This window comes from Drosophila hydei, unplaced genomic scaffold (genome assembly GCF_003285905.1).
Source record: "Drosophila hydei strain 15085-1641.00,03,60 unplaced genomic scaffold, DhydRS2 tig00008119-arrow-pilon, whole genome shotgun sequence".
NCBI classification, from domain to species: domain Eukaryota; kingdom Metazoa; phylum Arthropoda; class Insecta; order Diptera; family Drosophilidae; genus Drosophila; species Drosophila hydei.
In genome coordinates this window covers 7,505,763-7,526,612 of record NW_022045830.1, presented here as the reverse complement: position 1 = coordinate 7,526,612, position 20,850 = coordinate 7,505,763, and the positions used below count along the sequence as shown (strand labels likewise).

The 20,850-nt window shown below is 41.8% G+C and overlaps 6 protein-coding genes and 1 non-coding gene across 11 annotated transcripts; 4 read left to right on the top strand and 3 right to left on the bottom strand.

Moving 5' to 3' along the window:
* Positions 1-2,644: 2,644 nt before the first annotated feature.
* On the top strand, positions 2,645-3,363 carry LOC111597202. The gene has a single exon (XM_023311775.1). The coding sequence runs from the start codon at positions 2,769-2,771 to the stop codon at positions 3,210-3,212; it is 444 nt and encodes a 147-aa protein (XP_023167543.1). The 5' UTR covers positions 2,645-2,768; the 3' UTR covers positions 3,213-3,363.
* Positions 3,364-3,891: 528 nt separating this feature from the next.
* Positions 3,892-6,473, top strand: LOC111597179. Of its 2 annotated transcripts, XM_023311755.2 has the most exons (3): positions 3,892-3,969; positions 5,839-5,954; positions 6,015-6,473. In XM_023311755.2, the coding sequence occupies exons 2-3, from the start codon at positions 5,862-5,864 to the stop codon at positions 6,288-6,290; spliced, it is 369 nt and encodes a 122-aa protein (XP_023167523.1). In that variant the 5' UTR covers positions 3,892-3,969; positions 5,839-5,861; the 3' UTR covers positions 6,291-6,473. The 2 variants fall into 2 exon arrangements, with proteins under 2 accessions (XP_023167523.1, XP_023167514.1); XM_023311746.2 differs by lacking the exon at positions 3,892-3,969 and having other exon boundaries at positions 5,795-5,954; positions 6,015-6,472.
* A 5,938-nt stretch (positions 6,474-12,411) lies between these two features.
* Positions 12,412-12,483, bottom strand: Trnap-ugg. The gene has a single exon. It is a non-coding gene; the product is annotated as a tRNA-Pro (tRNA).
* A 322-nt stretch (positions 12,484-12,805) lies between these two features.
* Positions 12,806-15,926, top strand: LOC111596817 (DNA replication licensing factor Mcm2). The gene is made up of 4 exons (XM_023311188.2): positions 12,806-12,951; positions 13,005-13,197; positions 13,260-15,199; positions 15,265-15,926. Exons 1-4 carry the CDS (start codon positions 12,949-12,951, stop codon positions 15,784-15,786), a joined length of 2,658 nt encoding a protein of 885 aa, XP_023166956.1. The 5' UTR covers positions 12,806-12,948; the 3' UTR covers positions 15,787-15,926.
* On the bottom strand, positions 15,924-17,301 carry LOC111596833 (putative tRNA (cytidine(32)/guanosine(34)-2'-O)-methyltransferase 1). 4 transcript variants are annotated; one of them, XM_023311242.1, is made up of 4 exons: positions 17,222-17,301; positions 17,066-17,126; positions 16,865-17,012; positions 15,924-16,805 (listed from the first exon to the last, which is right to left on the bottom strand). In XM_023311242.1, the coding sequence occupies exons 3-4, from the start codon at positions 16,983-16,985 to the stop codon at positions 15,982-15,984; spliced, it is 945 nt and encodes a 314-aa protein (XP_023167010.1). In that variant the 5' UTR covers positions 16,986-17,012; positions 17,066-17,126; positions 17,222-17,301; the 3' UTR covers positions 15,924-15,981. The 4 variants fall into 4 exon arrangements, with proteins under 4 accessions (XP_023167010.1, XP_023166999.1, XP_023166979.1 ...); XM_023311231.1 differs by having other exon boundaries at positions 16,865-16,990; XM_023311211.1 differs by having other exon boundaries at positions 16,865-17,126.
* An 18-nt stretch (positions 17,302-17,319) lies between these two features.
* Positions 17,320-18,334, top strand: LOC111596843 (ER membrane protein complex subunit 10). Its single transcript, XM_023311258.2, has 2 exons — positions 17,320-17,397; positions 17,467-18,334. The coding sequence occupies exon 2, from the start codon at positions 17,497-17,499 to the stop codon at positions 18,181-18,183; it is 687 nt and encodes a 228-aa protein (XP_023167026.2). The 5' UTR covers positions 17,320-17,397; positions 17,467-17,496; the 3' UTR covers positions 18,184-18,334.
* Positions 18,335-18,808: 474 nt separating this feature from the next.
* On the bottom strand, positions 18,809-20,713 carry LOC111596826 (probable ATP-dependent RNA helicase DDX55 homolog). The gene has a single exon (XM_023311200.2). It carries the CDS (start codon positions 20,680-20,682, stop codon positions 18,850-18,852), a length of 1,833 nt encoding a protein of 610 aa, XP_023166968.2. The 5' UTR covers positions 20,683-20,713; the 3' UTR covers positions 18,809-18,849.
* Positions 20,714-20,850: the final 137 nt, after the last annotated feature.

The following is a 20,850-nucleotide window of genomic DNA, read 5'->3' as shown; positions in this document are numbered from 1 at the left end:
CAGTTTGGGAATATATAGTATTTAGGAAATAAGCTTTATAATATAAACAACCCTTCCATGAATGTGCTTCCTAATTTATTTTAATAAATCTCAGTTTTAGTGTGTTACATATTTTCAAACTTGTGTACGAGTTGCCATGACTTTTGTCGCTCTCTAAAAATCATTTTGGTATACTACAAGCCTTAAGGCTGCCTTGTTTACTTTAGATTAGGATCAATAGCAGACTTCTTCTAGTCGATCTTTCATATGCTAGTGGATCGCATTTTACACTTAGGTTCTTCTGTAGCACTCTCAAATCTGTTTACTTTAAAATCTTTCTTCATATCTTCAGTTATTTTAGTGCATCTTAAATCCTAAATTTAGTTAGAGTCAACACTTAAGTATAAGCAAATATCAGACACTTCGCACTATGGCGGGTTCTTCCATCGCTCTTATCCCGTGTATGGTTACAAAGATTACAGGGTATTTTTTTCGTAGCTTAAATTTGATATAAGTTTGCTTCTGACAGCACAATTATTGAATTTTAATTGGAAAAGCCTGACTTTTGTATTTTTTGGCAGCACTCTCAATCATTACCTCGCAACTCTTGGCCGCAGCCAGGCAGGATTTTCATGAATTGAACAAAAATATTCAGCTATTGGCTAGCTTCTGAATATTTCGCCATAAAATATGTAACTGCAACTTTGAGGGCGTTGGGGGCAGTTCTAGGAAGCTGTTGCACGCACTCAACGCGTGTTTTCGTGGAACCTGAATGTATGAAAGCCAAGTTCGACCCTTTTCGCATTGCTGAAATGGCCCGTTAAGGATACGCCCAGTAGTCGAGCAAATCATGCTCGACATGGCTCCAGAACTGCCTGCTGCTCGCACAATTTGAAAGCTGACGCTCCACCTGCCCTCCGGGCATGGTGCTACATATCTCAACAGGTAACCGAAATGCCGCCCTCCTGCACCACCACGCACACCTTGCCTGGTCATGCAAATGGCAAATCGCTTTGTTCGAACTGGTAGGGCGGAGATGGGGGACTAGGAGGAGCTGTGATGTGAGCTGTGGGGATGGCTTGTGGTCTGAGGTGCTCTGATTCGAATGAAATGCCACTAAAGGACGCAATTGAGAGAACAACAAGCTTAACAAGCTGCCTCTGCCTGGAGCATTCAATGTGCTCGCAAGTCCGTGCACAGGTTTCCCACGATTATATTCGGGGCAGATGGGGGCGGAGCGTGGCGCCACGACTTGTGGCCCACACATTGCACGCCAATTGAACAATGAAATGTGTCATTTTTGGCGTCTCTTTTGGGTGCGGCTCTAATTGTGCTTGTAAATCATAAATCAACAGTTAAATTATTTCATTGTAAATAACACCCGCACACAGGCAGCAGCGTGGCTGTGAGTTATTATCGATTGGGCTGGCAGCAGACCTTGAAAATGGCAGCTCAATGACGAAACCCTAACGGACCCCGATGGCAACAGAGCCCAGAAGCATTCATCGGCTGTCAAAGTTAAGTGGATAGCGAAAGGCGAAAGGCGAACGCCTCGAACTGCATTTGCTTTAAATTTATGAACTTGACTTTTGGTTAGCTGAATCATACCCAGTCCGCCCAAGGGCCTGGCGCTGGCCAATCGATCAGGCACGAAAGCCGGCCCCAAAGGCTTGCATGACTACAGGAAATTACCATAATTTCAATTTAAGAAATTAAACGAATTTTGCTAAAACGAAAAGAGCCTCGCAATGGCCTCAGCGTGGCTCGGCTCAGCCTGGCATGCCAACAGCCAACAGCTAACACCATCTGGCCAAGGCTTTAATCATAAAATTGATTCTCAAATATAATAAAAAAAAAAATTGCCAACACTTCAAGCATTTGAAATATGAGCTTGAATTACCAAATTCTTTTAGCCAACTGCTTTTGGTTAAGTCTTGGCACATGATATTTGAGCAGAGACTGATAAATTTTCGATGTAACGGAAATTAGAAATGAATTTGTGATTTGTTCAGTCGACCCTCGTATAATATAGTACTGAAACTATGTGTTCTATATATAAGACCAATATAGGAAGTCTACGCGATCAAACAGGCAGACGAAAGCAAAGGACTAGTCATGTGTGTTTCTTTTAGAGTTACAGAAGCGTAAATCAGAAGAATGTAAAATAAATATATTTTTTAATCAATGAAACGATATTTTTGCATGGCATATTTTATGACATTATTAATTAAATATAGTATTGGCTATGTAGTTGCAATGACTGGCGCGAGATCGAACATGCCCACTGCTGCCTAAATGGCTTCAGGGTATAAAGCATAAGGAAGATCTCCAGCTAAAATTGAGCGGTTTTTCATAAATTAGTTTCGTATATTAATTGGGTTTTCTTATACCTATATCTACTCCATATCAAACTTAATTTAAAGTTTCATCAAAGAAGCGGGCAAAGAGCTGCCAACCTCTTCTAAAAGCAGCCAGAGTGTCAAAAAGGATAAGCAGCCTGCATAAGCAACTCCTAACACGAGTTAGCCGTTGGCAACACTGTTCACTGCCAATGAACACGTTCAGCAGTTGAATTTGGCTAACGATTTCAAAACAAGCGATATATTCTTAAGATAAATAATTTCACATTAATAAGGCGCATATGAAACTATATTAAGCCGAACTATTTTGTATAGAAGAAACTTGTCTGAAACTCTTATGAAACGTCAGAGTTGAATGCAGCCAATGCCACGTGGGCAGCTCTTCAGACACACACACACACACATTTGCAGAAGCTTCAAAGCATTTATATGAATTCGAATCAAAGCGATCCGCTGCTGCAGGTGGCCAAATGTGAGATGTGCCCCCAGAAGGTGACAAACTTTGTGGTAGGCCTCTGTGAGCGCTGCGTGGCAATTTGGACGAGCAAACGGACGATGGAGACGATGCACATAACGATTGACCATGTGAAGGCGGCGATTGTTAGCATGAGCCAGAGCAAGACAAGGCATCAGAACATGAGCGCTGTGTTCCGACGCGTCATCGACGAGGAGCACAGGCGGCGCAAACTGAAAGTTGATCTCTTTCAAAAGCTGCGCGAGAAGTTTCAAGATGGCGTTCTGCTGCCTGAAGTCGAGGAATACTGCGAGAGTACGAAAATCGATGTGGACGAACATAATTATGAGTTGGTGCTGCCCGGCGTGGAGATGGAGCAGCTGGAGGACCTCAAGCTGCCCAAAGCTCTGCTCAATTAGCATATAGTAAACTATTTTAAGGACGTATCGCTGTGTGCCAGGAGGATATTATCTGCTCATTACAAATCGATTATTGTCATCTATTAGCATGGCTATCCTTTTGTTCTACGCACCGCCAGTAATTGATAGTTTTCGGTTTCTGTTTTTGTTTCTGTGAGTTTGTGCTGCCATAAATTGTGCTGCATCGATGCAGAACGATGGACGATAGCCGCTTCGAAAAGCAATTGAAGCAAAGTGATTGCCACAGCCTGTTTGAGGTCCTTGGGGGACCCATGAACATTTCGGTAATGAAAATGTTTATTCAAATTTGCGTCATTGCCTGTGTTTATCCGAAACAAATATCAATCTACATAAATAAGCGCTACCGACTACATGCATATAGGCACATATATATATATATATATATATATATATATCTATATATATATATGGTCTTCAAGTGCATATGTATTGGGCCTGTCATTGTTCGACAATTTGTTTAATGACAAAACTAATAAATCAAATGTTTTTGCCTTTGTCCATTACATTCAATTTGGATTGTTCGAGGCAAGGCTGACGTCATGAGCCATCATTAGCTTGAATATGGCTGAAATGTCGTGGAGGCGTCAATTGTTAAAGCGCTGCATAGATGGCGCCACCACCCGATAGATCGATAACTCCATCGATTAAACAAGATCAAGCCAGCAGCAAGTCTCAAATAACAGTTGAGCCCGAGTCCGCTGCAAGCGAGCTTCAATACAGGCAAAGAATATCATAAGTAAATAAAACTTTATTAATTATTTAGAAATTATTAATATGTAGAAGTTATTCATAAATAATTTATTATGAAAGAAAAGTGCAATAGATAACAGTAAATAACAAAGTTATTGTACACAAAGCGAATTACAAAGTGAATTCTCAGAAGAACATGTGATCATAGCAGGCATTGTGTTACCCTATATTATATCAGGGAGAGAGTGAGAGAGTGGGTATATTCATTTATCGAGCACTTTATTTCGTTTACTCTGTGATTAAATCTGCTATATTTCTCGTTATATGTAATCAATAGATGGACTGTCTTCAGCTCTTCTCTCACACCGCATAGTTTCTTATATTGAAATCTCTTAGAGATCTTGTTGATTTTCATAAAATGCTAAATTTTATGGTAAATCGAGTCCGTTAGAAGCGCGATTCTCTTTTCTGTTCTTCTTTTACTTGATTTCATATAATATAGTTTCTCATATTTATATTACATATAAGCTTCAACTGAAAGTGTATTAAAATCTCTTAATATATTATGTAGTTGTAATTGACTTTGTCGATAGATTTAGTTGATTAATATTTGAGGTTTTTTCGAACAAAGCATGAGGTAATCAGACTGCGTATATCTTATCTCCAATTATGTTCTTTTTACGGAAAAAATGAACGAATTCACATATTTTACTACATCTAGGACATTCTGGTCGAGTGTTTCAAACAAGAATTTCTCTTCACTAATTCTTTCTCAGCTTCCCTTCTCTTATATAATCGTGTAACTGCATAGATCTAGTTGATTCCTGTATATAAAATAGCAATAGTTCAGAAAAAGGGCATCAGCTAGTCGAGTTGCTTAGAACAATCACTTCTCTTACCTCCCAACTTTCAGTATCTTTACTATTATATTAAAAGTGTTGCATACTTTTTTGGTTGTCTAACGATTTCTAAGCTTTAAAGGTTTTAAAGGGGAACGAGCTATAAAAAGCGCAACAGATGTAAGAATTGTCAGCTACTTCCACTGCCGATTCATAGTGTTTGACAGGTAATAAAGAAATCCAGTGCAACTAGAGTTCTGCCTCTTGAAGCTTACATTCAGTGTTGGGCAACGTAAGGCAATAAAAAGCATGCGAGTGAACATAAATTGATGCATGTTGCAAATAAAAGGAGTGAAATGCGAGGACGAGGACACAGCTGTTAGCTGTGAACTGACTGTTTGGGATCGTAATTAAAGCTAACTTGGGCCAACGAAGAGAAATGATTGCAGCCAACAAGCAACGACGGCAACGACAACAACAGCACGGGGCAAGGCACAGACTGTGGCAGCAGCTGTTATTTTTCAGTATTGCACACTTGACTTTTATTTGAACTTGCATAGATACATATGTGTGCAAGAGGAGCAGATGAAGGGTCCTCCTGCCTCTTCGCAGACTACAGTCAAGTTGCGCGCTGCCATTTGGACCACACTTTTGGTTACCTTTGTAAAAGTTTCTTGTGTGCTTTGCATTTTGTTTTTTACTTTTTCTGTTTTTCTGTCAGGGCAAGCTGCCAAATTGGCCTAATGGCGTTAATGCGAATACGAGCAGCAGCCAGCAGGCTGACATCAAAGGTCATTATACAGGCCATCAGCGGCTGCAGTTGCCAAGCCATTTTTCAGAAAATTCTGGCCAGTTATATTAGACTGCAGCTCGTTGAGTGTTCAAATGCAAATGCAAATGTAAATGCCAAGCACTTAGAAGTTTTTGTTGCCAATTTGCCAAAGGTAAACAAACGAAATGCGTTCAGATTCAGCTTTAAAGTCAATTTTCAGTGTTGCTTAGCGCTGAACAATTACTTTCTTAACACTCTTTGCTGTTTAGTAGTCTGTTAATCAACACTGTTTTCATACTGTTAGCATGCTGCTAAAACGTTAAGGTTATGGCACCGTTTTCCATTTGCTCCAAGTGCAAGGCCAGAACTCGTAAGGTTATCAAAGACCCCGTCACTTTGAAGGACATTTACTTGTGCCCAGTAAGCATACAGTGCATAAAGACAGAGCTCCATTTAAATAATAAACACATTTATATTCAGAAATGCTGCAAGGCTAAAAATGAAGCGCAGAATATTGAGAACGAACAGAACAAAGCGGCGCTGCTCTGCAGCCAGCAACAAGAGCAGCCTGCGCGTGAGCTGGCCAAGCCCATGCCGCAGCCCAAGCTAGTTGCACCACCAAAGCTGCCCCTGGCCGCTGCCACAGCTGCCACAGTCAACAGCTACACTCGCAAATGTACGCCGCCCGTAATGCAGACGGTTCTCATAAAAGGGCGTAAATATATTGCGATCACTGCAACGGCCTCCGACAATTAGCGAAGCAAACAAGTCATTAAACACACAAAAGGGCAAGTTGGTTTGCGTCTCTGCTATGGTGCGTGTACTCACTAAGTGCCAATCGCAGGAAAGTATATACATATTTAAATGTAAAATAAACCGAAAATATCTCTATTAAACATAACAGCATTTCGAATGTGCCACAAATAAATTCAATAAAATATTTATAAACACATGAATTAATAGATGAATATGTTTACATAATGTTTTCAAATTAAAGCAGTTTGCATACAAGTGAAAGTGCTTTAGCTGCTGACGGCTGACTAAGAGATACCCTACACAGAGATATTGCGTCAATCATTCTTTACTTCTTGTATACATACACAAATATACATGGAATAACGTTGTCTCTAGATGTGCGCCTTTATGACTGAACAATGTGTGAATATAGCAAAGTCAAGAAGGTTGGAAAAGCTTTGCAGAAACTGAACTACCGCTCATCGATCGCCATAAATTCGCGATAGCTTAAGTTAGTTTTGAGCGATTACGCAGAGTGGCATAAAGAGATATCGCCGAATTGAGTAAAAAGTACCGATACTTATGACAATAAACAATATATTTAGCAAGCGGTAAAGATTATTAAGAAGCCAATATACCTTTTTAGCCATATTCAATAAGTTCAGGTTGCAAAAAAAAATTGCCCAGCAATATAATTAAGCATTTTGTGCGCCAAACTTAACAATTTACATAAATTAATTAAAAATACATTGCGTGACGCATTGTGCAATATAAGCAGCTACATAAACAAGCTAAAAGAATGTGATGCATAAATTTGTGGAGCAATGTTTATTTATAAATCTGCTGCCGTTGCATTTTGCAACATCTATTGTTGTTGCTATCGCTAGTGTTGTTGTTGTTGCTGTTGTTAAGGATATGCGTGCTGGTGCGGCGTTTATTTACGTCACAATTTCGCTTCCGCTTTAGAGCTGCAACTGCAACTGCAACACTGTGGCTAACTCGATTTGCTGTTTCTCTTTAGATGGCTGCGTGATTTTCTAACATTTCCCACAATTTTCCATGCTCATAAAAGTTTTTTAATGGCATTTCCATAATCAGATTTAAAACGGCAGCAGCGTCAAGGCTCGAATGCGTACGCCGATATGTGAATCATGAAATTGAATTTCAATTAACTTGTTTTTCCGCATTTAATATCGAATCGCTGGAAACTGTTTTAAATTGCAAGTGATTTAATACTTTTCTATTGTTTTCACAATTTGATTCGATTTAAACAAATAATTTCCATTAGTTTTTGATTTATATTCCAACTTTCCGCCTAGTTTATTGTTAGCTACTGCGAACTTCCACCTGTTCTCAGGTCCTTCAAAGTTTGACATGTCAATGCCGCATGTGGTGGGTGTGTGTATGATACGTGCATATGTATGCACATATTTACAACAATTGTCAAAATCAAATTCAAAATCAATGTTAAGACCTTGTAACCTTCATCGGGGCTTTATTTGGGTTTTGGCGATTCGATTTTCCGACGAACTGCAAAAAAGTTGAGCGCCTGAAACTATGCAACGAATGCTTTTAAGGTGCACCTCTCACACCTGCGGCAAGTAAAAGCCCAGGGCAATCAACCAACATGCAAACAAGGACCTCAGCTGGGTGCCTAGCGACAATTAAGGTCGTACCGCCCCAAATAGAGCTTCTGGCAGGTTCCGCCTCAGCTGTGTGTCGTTGTCGTTGTCATTGTTGTCACTGTTTCGTACATGTTTTGACTGCTTTATTTAATTTCTGTCACGCGATGGCTATGGAAATTGTAGGCCCAAATCGAACTTGACCAGGTCGCATTAGGGCAGACCGTTTCTGTTTTTTTAAACTGATTTTCGACTAAATGCAAAACTCACGTGTCAACTTTATAACGCATTTACCATAATTGAAGTGCTTCACGCGACATTCAATGTTCAATGTTTGTTGTGCTGTTGCTGTTGTCCTGCTACCCTGATGCCCATCCCACATATATACATATAGAGCTTACTCAGTTTCCAAAACCCAGTGTCCCAATGGCAGCTGGTCAAACATCCATAGACCATTTAGCACCCGCAGATTGCATGCTCATTAGTGCCAGCATTAAGTTTTTTCTGTTTTTCTATATCAGGCACTCATAGAAGGTATGAACATATTTGTCATAGATCATGTAACTAATAATTCAGCTTAGTTATCATTTAGTTAATTTAGCAAAACATTAAACATTAAAAGAAAATCTGTTAAGTCTTTAGTTAACAGATTTTCTTTTGTATTTTACTGTGCATAACAGAGCCAAAATTATTGGTCATTAAATTTAATATATTCTGTACACCAAGTTTTGTTCTTGAAAACATATTGAAATATTTTAAAATATTTATTTATACTAATTAAATGATATTACAAAATATCAATAAAAACTTGATTCAAAATGTACTGTCTATCTTACATAGTAAAGGGTATATCAAATTCGTTGTCGCCCAATATTATTTGCCGTTAAAGCTTTTATTGTACTTTATTTGTGCCTACGTTTTGTTCTTCTATTCAGTGGCTATTGCGCTGCGCCTTATTCGCTGTAGCATAGAATGATAATGACGTACGCATCCCATTGGCACGCCTCACATAACGGAAGGGAGTACTCTACACTAAAGCCACTGGCCATATGTTCTGTGCAGTAACTCCGACATCGCCTGCTGCCGAGTGACCTCAATAATAATTTCGTCTAATTGCTTCGTAATTATGCCGCGCACATGCTTTTCTCGATTTGCCCGCAGTTGCTTGTTGTTAATTCACTTTCACTTTCTCGTGCTCCTTTGAGAGTTTCATTCTCTTTTGCTCTTCCTCAGCCATACGCACAAACACATGCACCCACACACATACACCGACAGGCACGCACGCAGAAAGAGTGCGGGCTGAGTGACCAGGCAAGTCGGGACCATTGTCAGTCCAACTGGTCGGCCATTTTGGTACATTATTATTTGTCTCTTTTGTTTTGCGCAATTTTTCGTCATTTGCTTCATTTTCTGTCATTAGAAGCATTTAACTTTTTGCCGTTTGCTGCCGATTTGTTTCCATTATTCATGCAGCTGCCATTCGACTTTCGCCATTCGCCATTCGCCATTCACCATTTGGGCCAACCAGCAAATTGGCCATGTGGCTAGACCAGGAGAAAAAAATTATTCTACGATTATGGTGTTTATGAAGTGGCCCAGTGCAAACAGTAAGCCAACAAGCTTGCGGTGAATATTTTTTGTTCTTTTTTTTTGTTTCTTTGTTATTATCAAGCAACACTTAAGCAATTACATACACTCATTCATAAAAGATAAGGAATTATCATAAAGATCGATTGTGGCAATGTACGTGCTATTGAAAGTAGTTTATAATCGATTTATATTAATCGCATAGCTCAGCTGCAAACAACTTAACGTGTGTTTCTTAAAACTAACAATCTCTTCTACTTTTATCTACATGTGCTCATACATAAGTATATTTGTAACCGTACAAATGTGCACAAATGTACTTAGCTTAGCAACTTATACGTCACTTCAAGTTTGTAATACCAACTTGCGTAATTTCTACTAAAGTCTACCTAAAAAGCGTATCAATGTATGTCAATGGGTTGTTGCTTTCAATTGAAGAAGTTACTGCCTGCCTGCCAGCTTGGCTACCTCAACATGTGGCACAGCCTGAAAGGCAGAGAGCTTGAAAGGGAGAGAGAGACAGAGACAGAGTAATACGGAGATAGATGGAATGCTCGCATGGTCTCATGTCATGCCAAAGTCATTTAGATATATCGCGCACACATTTTTAATGACAACTAAATACGAATGTCATTTGGCTTTGCAAATGGCGAGTGAACTGCCAAACTCTCTCCCGTCTCTCATCCTTAGACGTCTGGTAAATTGCATACAAGCGGCACAATGTGGGCGACATGGGCGCGGTCTTGTCATCAACGTGTCACAACGAGGCACAAGTTTGTCTAATACGCAAACTTTTAATTGAGTTTAAATTTGTATGAGCGAAGCAAATCAAGAAAGAAGCTGGCGCTACCTCCACCTACTACTCCTCCATCGCCTCTGCCAACCCCCAACTGCGACCACATTCATGCAGCAGCTTGCTATGAAGAATATATGAGTGCCCAAATTCCAATGTGAGTGCGAGTGCGTGTGTGTGGACGCAATTTTTGAAGTGTGTCGGTTTCAATCCTGGCAAATTGCCCATGAAATATTAAATTTACCATAATGAGACGCCATTTTTATACCTCGTAATTTGGCAAAGTTGATATGCTTATGTGTGTGTGTGATGTATGTGTGATTTTGTGCTTATTAGCACGCCCACAAAATGGGCGTTACCCGAGAATAACCCGCCAACAAGTTCGGCATAATGTAAAAGATAATACACTTATGTACATATGTGAGTAGCGGCCGCTACCATACATTGAGGTTTGCCTTTTACCTGGCGTCATGAAATTATATGCTTTTTTATGACCACCGTAGCTCGTTTTATGGTCTTACTACAACATCTTCATATAAAGTGTATATTTTGCAAAAGTTATCACATTTGCGTGCCGCAGAAAGACCGCATATGAATATTAAAGTGAAAACTGTGTTTGAACGAATTTTAAGTCTTGCATTTAAAATTTATATTTATGTACATAATTACTTAAGTACAAGGCATATGCTAATTCCCTAATCAGATATGTAGTCAACCAATTGTTTTTGCTTAGCAGCTGTTAACCGGTTAACCGCTTCGATTCAAGCCTATTGCTGCCGGAGTGCCTCTGTGTAAACATTAAGTTGGTTGCGCCTAACTTGCAGCTAGCTTAATTCGTTATGACAATAACAAATTGATGTTTGCTTGAGTTTAAGCGCAAAAGACTTTTAAAACTGTACTCAAACATGTCTACAACAGCAGCTTATCATAATGGCTATATCCTGTGTATGCTGTATTTCTTTTTATTTTGTTAATGCTAACATCTGCTAGAATGGCCTGAATAACCCAACATTGTTTCAAAATAACAAAATACAAATACATAATTAGAATAGGTACATAAATACAAATGTATATTCATTTATAAATATGTATGTATGTATATGTATGTATTTATGCAAGCAGCATGGATATTACAATGCTAATTTGCTATAGTGAAACACACTAGAGTTTGTAGGCAACGAAAATGTGACATATTGAGGGCAAAAAGCAACACCTTTCCTTATATACAGCTTGAAATGAAAAATGAGTCAATTTGCAATCGCATGCTCTTTTACCTGGGCCCCGTCACATGCCTTTAGGTTTTAATAAGAAATAATTTCCCGTCTCGGATAGTTTTACTTGAAGGGACTTCGCTTATAAAATGTCTTGCAATTCCGCATCGACAAATGACTTTCGGCTTCGTGGCACGTACGCTGGTCAGCAGCACCAGCAAATACCAACAACGCACATTAAGAGAAAGAAAGAAAAACCAACTACTACAACAACAAATACATAAATAAATAAAACGAGGAGGCACAACTGCACGATGCGCGTTTAATGTCATTTAAAGCTGCAATTACTCAGCACGCTTGCTTGTATTGTCCGCGTAACCACCGCACGGAACGGAACAGAACGAAACGGAACGCAAGCATAAAGCTACAGTCACTGTCGCACACACACATATACACATTCACAAACTGACAGTCACAGTTGCAGTTCCAAGTCTGCTTCCAAAACTCCACTTGACTCCATTTGCTTTAATGTCATTGTATGGCCGCAATTATTTTGCATGTGGCATTGTCGCTGCATGCGATGCCTATGCAAATGTATACTGGGTAGGCGACTCCTTCCGGTGCCATAAATCGGCCGTCTCGTGACGGTCTTTTATTCTATAATTAAGTAGAAGGCGCAAAGAAATTAGAAAAGTGTCCAAACACATACGAGAGGTCTTAGAATCACGTGCAAACCTGTGCCGTAAAACTTAAATAAATTTGTAGGTAGTAAGTGATCAATTAAAAATATTCGACTAATTATTTCTAATTGGCTAGTGTTAAACGGCCAACATACATATCATTAAGCAATTATTTATACACAGTTTTTATGTATTAATATAATTTATTTAATAATAAATTGTGAAAAGCTTTTGTAAAAAATTCGTAGTGGGCTCAACCGGGATTTGAACCCGGGACCTCTCGCACCCAAAGCGAGAATCATACCCCTAGACCATTGAGCCATCTGTAGTTCGATATCACAAATAATATACATATAGTGTTTACAATGGCATGGCACAACTTTCAACTAATATAGCACTTAGCTTTCAAACGTTAGCTTGAACAAAACATCTGATTGGAAAATGGACAATTTTTATATATATTTAAAATTGTCCATTTATTAAAAAACAATGTGTTTTTAACTTCTACTTTCAATACTTTGTTTTCTTTTTTGTTAATGTCTTCTAATGAAAGGTAAAAATCTGATGAGTCGCAATCGACTTCACTTCATATAATCGATTCGCTTATTTATGAATATCGCATTGTTTGCCCGATAAGTATCGAGTGATTGCCATTTCTCCCGCCAAAATTGCACGCCAATTCCACACAGCTGCAGCAGCAGTATAAATTGAAGCATAACAAACTCTGAGCTCGAATTGAGGAAACTAATATTAATTAATTCATATAGAAAATCTCACACTGCAACTATGGTAAGTGGTCCTAATGCTACAATGCGTGTAATACTTGCAATGCCAACTTATAGGATAATCCAAGTTCACCGCCGCCAAATATGCCCAGCGATGTGGTCGAGCGTCGCGAATCGCGAGCAGCAATGACTTCTCCTGTTGGCGACTTTGAGCCTTTCGAGAATGAAGATGAAATTTTGGGCGATCAAACAGTACGAAACGAGGAGGAGGATGATGGCGAGGAGCTTTTTGGCGACAATATGGAGAATGGTATGCACCTATAAATTGGTAGCAGAGTCAGCAAATTTTTGAAGAATGAATTCAATTGTTAGATTATCGCGAAATGCCTGAGCTGGATCACTATGATCCTGCCATGCTGGATGATGAGGAGGACTTCTCCGAAATGTCGCAGGGCGAGCGATTTGCAGCCGAATCAGAGATGCGTCGTCGTGATCGTGCGGCTGGTATTCATCGGGATGATCGTGATTTGGGCTTTGGTCAATCGGACGACGAGGATGATGTAGGTCCACGTGCCAAACGACGTGCGGGCGAGAAGGCAGCCGTCGGTGAAGTAGAAGACACAGAAATGATCGAATCTATAGAGAACTTGGAAGACACCAAGGGGCACTCCACCAAGGAGTGGGTAAGCATGCTGGGTCCGCGCACTGAAATCGCAAATCGTTTCCAATCATTCCTGCGCACTTTCGTTGACGATCGTGGCGCTTATACATATCGTGATCGCATTCGGCGCATGTGCGAACAAAACAAATCTTCGTTCGTGGTGGCCTACACGGATTTGGCCAACAAGGAGCATGTATTGGCTTACTTTCTGCCCGAAGCACCATTCCAGATGCTTGAAATTTTTGACAAAGTGGCCAAGGACATGGTGCTCTCCATTTTTCCCACCTACGAGCGTGTGACTACGGAAATTCACGTGCGGATCTCTGAGCTCCCGCTGATCGAAGAGCTGCGCACCTTCCGTAAGCTGCATCTCAATCAGCTCGTACGCACCTTGGGCGTAGTCACTGCCACAACGGGTGTGCTGCCACAGCTGTCGGTGATTAAGTACGATTGCGTTAAGTGCGGCTATGTGTTGGGTCCCTTTGTGCAGTCGCAGAATACGGAGGTTAAGCCGGGCTCTTGCCCCGAGTGCCAGAGCACGGGACCCTTCTCAATTAACATGGAGCAAACTTTGTATCGCAACTATCAGAAAATCACGCTACAGGAGTCGCCGGGTCGCATACCTGCCGGTCGTATACCGCGCAGCAAGGATGTCATTTTGCTCGCCGATCTGTGCGATCAATGCAAGCCAGGCGATGAGCTGGAAGTCACGGGCATCTATACGAACAACTATGACGGCTCGCTGAATACGGATCAGGGTTTCCCTGTCTTTGCAACGGTCATTATAGCCAACCATGTGGTGGTCAAAGACTCCAAACAAGTAGTGCAATCGCTGACGGATGAAGACATTGCCACCATACAGAAGCTGAGCAAAGATCCACGAATTGCCGATCGAATAATGGCATCCATGGCGCCATCAATTTATGGCCACGAATATATCAAGCGGGCTTTGGCTTTGGCTCTCTTCGGCGGCGAGTCAAAGAATCCGGGCGAGAAGCACAAGGTGCGTGGCGACATCAATATGCTCATCTGTGGTGATCCCGGTACGGCCAAGTCGCAGTTCTTGAAGTACACAGAGAAGATAGCACCACGTGCCGTTTTTACCACTGGCCAGGGAGCCAGCGCTGTGGGCTTGACCGCCTACGTGCGTCGCAATCCCGTGTCCAAGGAGTGGACACTTGAGGCGGGCGCATTGGTGCTTGCCGATCAGGGCGTCTGCCTGATAGATGAGTTCGACAAGATGAACGATCAGGATCGTACCTCCATACACGAGGCCATGGAACAACAATCGATATCCATATCAAAGGCAGGTATTGTCACCTCGCTGCAGGCCCGATGCACGGTGATTGCTGCTTCTAATCCCATTGGCGGTCGCTATGATCCCTCGATGACCTTTTCGGAAAATGTGAATCTCTCGGAACCAATTCTATCCCGTTTCGATATATTGTGCGTGGTCAAGGATGAGTTTGATCCCATGCAGGATCAGCAGCTGGCCAAATTTGTCGTGCACTCACACATGAAGCATCATCCCAGCGAAGAGGAGCAGCCTGAGTTAGAGGAACCGCAACTGAAGACTGTGGACGAGATACCACAGGATTTGCTTCGTCAATACATTGTCTATGCCAAGGAAAATATACGACCTAAACTAACAGTAAGTCCAAATCCTATTCAGGTATATAATCTGTAATTAATTTAACTCAATTTTTCTTTGTGCAGAACATTGATGAGGACAAGATTGCCAAAATGTACGCGCAGCTGCGTCAGGAATCCTTTGCCACTGGCTCGCTGCCTATTACGGTGCGTCACATTGAGAGCGTCATCCGTATGGCAGAGGCGCATGCGCGTCTGCATTTGCGCGAGAATGTGTTGGAGGCAGATGTCAGCATGGCCATACGCATGATGCTCGAGAGTTTCATCGAGGCGCAAAAGTTCAGCGTAATGAAAAAGATGCGCAACACATTCCAAAAGTATTTGGCCTTCCAGAAGGATCACTCAGAGCTGCTCTTCTTCATATTGCGTCAACTAACGCTCGATCAGCTGGCCTACATACGCTGCAAGGATGGGCCCAGCGCCACACATGTGGAGATCATGGAGCGTGACCTGCTGGAGCGTGCTAAACAGCTGGATATTAGCAATCTGAAATCATTCTACGATTCGGAACTGTTTCGATCCAATGGCTTCTCCTACGATCCCAAGCGACGCACCATTCTGCAGATTGTGGTCGATGGCGCTGCCTAAAATACAGCTACCTATTCGCCCTATTCGAAGAGTTTACCTGAACACGTTTACCTTTTTCATCTCATTTAGTATTAGAAGCGCCACGTTTAGTTTACCATTTTCATGTTTTATGTCCAATAAAAAGCTGGTTATGCAACTACGTTTTAAAGATTCTGTTTAATTAGGATTATCAACCATTTTTGTCACGAACAGGATCTACCACAGGCAATGAGTTTGAAAATTTTCTACGCTTCGTACAGCGATTTCATCCAATAGTACATCCTCTAGCTCGTCCTTAAACTCCTCTGGAAAATCCACATCTCTGATCATATCATCGTAGGTCATTTCATAGTCCTCTGAGGTGAATTCATCTTCAAATTTGGTACTCAATTCATCCGAAGCTCCATTCAAATCGCCACAAGCAATGAAAGGCACCAACCTTCGATTGACCGCCGATCCAGTTTTCCTTGCTAACAATCTGATATCATCCCTCGCCGGATTTATTATTTGTGGAATGTAGCCATTGGGCAGACGAAAGCCAATGCACACGACGAACGCTTCAATGCTTGATGGACGAGAACTGGGTGGCTTGTAGATGTGGAAATCCTTAAAGAATGTTAGCATTTGTGATTCCAGCAAACAGTTGGCATTTCCCTTGAATATCTTTGCCACAAATGTGCCACCTGTCTCCAAAACAAAGGTGGCAATGCTCAGAGCCGAGACAATCAGCTGGTTCTGCATATATTCGTCCATTTCGTGGACACCGGTTACATCCGGTGCACCATCACAGACGACAAGCTGCGCCTTTTTGTCACTCGTCTTATCAAAGTGCGCAATTATCGCATTTGCTGTGCTTTCTTTGGTTATGTCGCCCTGCAGCTGGATAACTCCTCGTATTGGCGCCATCGCTTGCAGATCAACTGCAATGATTTTCACTTCAGATTTCTGGTCGTCGGTCAAGCAGCAGTCGAAGAGTTTGCGCGAGAGCACTTGAGACCAGCTGCCGGGTGCAGCGCATAAATCAACCGCCCGTTGCACATCTGTGAATAAGTTAAGTTGAGATTCATATTATGGTGAAAGAAAACTATAAACAACTTACTGTCCAAAATGCCAAATTGTTCGTTGATGTGCATCAATTTGAATGCACTTCTCGCACGCCAGCCCTCCTCCTTGGCTTGGCGATAGTAAACATCACGTTTGTCCTTTGAGGTTTTTCCCATTGTGGCTTCGGAAATCCGCGTAATTTACTTACATGTAGCAATAAATTAAATTAACATGTCGTTAACAAAAGTTTACTCACAGAGTCTGCTTTCCTGTTATCGATTAATCCATGTGCTCTAAGTATCTGCGGGTAACTGTGACTGGCCATTGCCGGTAAGAAGTGAAAGTCAATTAAAAAAAAAACATCTGGTAAATTGATATTGATAAACATAAAAATAAATATCATAGTATATACCATATTATTAAAATGTCAATATAAAATTCTAATATATATTACTTCTGTCAAAATATGTAAGCATATGCTACGCTCATCTCTGGCAATAGCAATCAATTTTCTGCGATTACTATCGATAGTGAAATACTAAAAATCATATGGGCTGCAACTTAATGACTTGTTAAAGAAATTTAGACGTAAGTGATTATCTGGAACATCCCTGGAACATCCCTTGAAAAACTTCTATAAAAATTTTGCTCTTTCAGACAAAAACAAATAAAAACATATAGACGAAAATGTATTTAAAATCAAGCTGTTTGTCAATCGTTCTGCTCAGTTTGTTTGCAAGTGGATGGAGCTTCTTGGAGCATGACAGCTGGATAACAATTGATTTGCACCATTCCTTGACACCCGCAAGACCGGAGCACTTTTCTCATCGAGGCAATATCTCCATACCAAGTCTAAATTCGGGACTTTCGACCATTGTCCAGAATGCATTAACGGACACTGAACTTGAAAGCTTGAAGGTTCTGGCAAGCCAAAATGGTTTCTATCGCATGAGGGCAACGGTCGCATATCCCAATGGCAGTAAGCAACGTTTCTTGACCTCAAGCAAAGCGTGCAGCTTGCTGCTGGCTCAGTTCAATGACGTTCTATGGGTATCACTCGATCCCAATGGCTATGTAACGGGCATCACTACCTCTCAGGATCTAGCTCCAAAGATCACGGAATGCTCCTCCGAAAATACGCAGCAAATTAACGAGAAAAGCTTCAGCTCTGATGTTATCATTCGACATGCCGAATTGGCACCGGTACCGGATACTGGCAGCTTTATACAGAAATTCGAACGTGAGCGTGAGGCCAGGGAGCGCGGAGAGGTGCGTGACAATAGGGGCTTCTTTGCTAAATACTGGATGTACATTGTGCCCGTGGTCCTGTTGGTCTTTATTTCTGGAGCAACCAATCAGGATGCTGCCAAATAAGCATGTATATGTAAATTAGTTAAAATATTAGCTTTTCTTTTAATTTGAAATAAAGTAAAGAACAGAGCCAATTTTATTGATTTTAAGATCTTTTGATGGCAGCAAACCACCCGCACATGTAACATAGGTCCGTTTTGTAACAATAGTTAAGCAAAAATAAAAATTGTGTATGAGCTCAGCAAACCGCTAGCCACTTCGCACAACTTCTCACTTCTCTTTTGCATTTGTATGCATACATAAATAGATTCTTTGAAGAGAGCACTCGAGAGTATGCTGTATGAGTAACAGTTATGTTGTGGAACCCAACCAGAAAAAGAGAGAGCGCGTTCATCTCCCTCCATTTTCATACGAAAATTCATTAGAGAGAAGAATTAAGCAAACATACAGCGGTCATCCTCGATCGTTCTCATGTCCCATGCTTAATGTGAGCGTAAGAGCAGCTGAGCAAATACGAAGTTTTGGTGGGAAGTTTGTTCTACTTTTCCATTTAAATGTTAGTTAGTGGTGGCACTCGATTGGAGTAACACAACAAAATTCAATGTAGTTTAACTATCGTTACTCGAGCAAGTCTTCCAAGGTTGCCTGCACTATATCATATAGCTGTAATTTAAACTATTTAGAGTTTATTTTTGTACACTTTATTATTTACATTAAACTCTCCTTGTTTTAATCATCATCAGCATCAATGCCCATGGCCTTGTCAAAGTCTTCGTCGGTAATTTTTTTCTTTTTGAGTCGCTTATATAGACGAATATCGCTGGCCAGCTCATCCAGTTCCTCTTGCGTGTACTGTTGTTTCCGCTTGCGCTGTGCCCCGTCTTCGCCTGCTGCCGCTTTGCGCTTTCGCTCCTTTTTGGCTTTGCGCAACTCCTTCTTTGATTTGGCATCCAGTTTGGCCTTCTTTGTCTGATCCCAGGATTCGGTGCGTTTCATGTGCTGTTTCTGGCGACCTGGCCAAGTGCCTGTTTGCTCAAAAGTTTGCAGTTTCTGTTTGCGCACCTGTTCCTTCTGAGCATTCTTGTAGGTCAGCTTGGTGAGATCCACTTCAAAACTGGGTGCCATATAGCCATTGCCTTGGTAGTTTTTCAGTTCCGGCATGCGTGGTAGCTGCAGCAGTCCATACGCTGTGGCCATTTTCCCCAAATCCAAATCCTTCAACCGCAAAATAGCACTACACTCGTGTTTAGTGTAGGCACGCACGTGGGATACAAAAGCTCGCATGCCCTTATCGTATGCACCTTTGTCAGCGGCCTGCAGTTGATGCAGTTGCTCCACCGTTGATCTCAACTCTACTTCGTTTGCTTCAATACATTCCTCTTGAAGTTCACTCAAGTCAACTTTTTGATTAAGCTTTAGGAACTGAATGTAGGCATCCTCGCTTGGCAGCAGAAACACTAACGCATTTCCTTCGGTGCCCTGTCGAGCGGTACGTCCCACACGATGCACAAAGCTCGAAGCGTTGGACGGCGGATCCCATTGCACCACCCACTCAATTTCGGGCACATCCAAACCACGTGCCAACACATCCGTGCATAGCAGCACCGACTGTGCTTCGTTACGAAAACGTTCCACAACGCTGGCTCTCTTATTTTTCATCTTACCGTGAATGCCCAGCACTTGGCGATCGGGGAGCAAGGACGGCAGCACCTCTGCCCAGTACTCGACGCAGGCGCATGTGGGAAAAAAAACCATAACTTTGCCAGCTCTGGAGGTGGACGAGCGTAGAAATTGAAGCAGGGACAGAAACTTTTGCTCCGGTTCCACAATCTTATAGAAATTTTGAAGACGCGCTGGCGTGTTAACAGAAGCCTTCTCCTTGACGGAGACTAACACAGGATTACGCAGGCCAGCACGTATCAAGTCCGTTACTTCGGTTGTCTGGGTGGCTGAGAAGAGACCAGTACGTCGCTGACGCGGCAGATAGCCTAAAATGTTGTTGACGCTCGTTTTAAAGCCCAAGTCGAGCAGCCGATCCGCCTCGTCGAGGACCAGAAACTCCAGACTCTTTACGCGCAGCGCCAAATTTAAGTCATCACCCTTACGCTGAAACAGATCCTCCAGACGTCCGGGCGTACACACCAATATGCACGGCGACTGCTGCTTTAATGCGGCGATGTCCTCTTCAATGCTATTGCCGCCGACGATAAGCTGTTGATTCAAGTGCTCCAGTTCCTCGTGTGCCAGGAACTGGGCAAGTACCTCGGAGATTTGCCGCGCCAACTCACGGGTAGGTGATATGATTAATGCACCAATCTCCTTTGCTGCCCAGGGCGTCTCATGGTGGCGACGCTGCAGAATCTCCAGCAGAGGTACGAGAAATGCTAAAGTTTTGCCACTGCCTGTAACAGCTTCGGCGGAGACATCTTTGCGTGCCAGCAGCAATGGAATTGCTGCCGTTTGCACAGGTGTCATTAGCTTAAAGCCAAACTCCTGCAAAACCTCGAGCACGGGCTGTGAAAGCGGCGGCTTGTCCAGAGATCTCCATGTTTTGCGTGACATCGTTGTAAACAAACACACGTGCGGCGTGGTTGCCACCTGACTAAGACTGCACGCAGCCACTGTGAATTGTTATCGATAAGTATCGAGCAAGAGAAAACAGCTGATGCAAACGCCGCTAAACTCAGTTTAAATAAATAAGATTCAAAACTATATATATTAATAAAACAT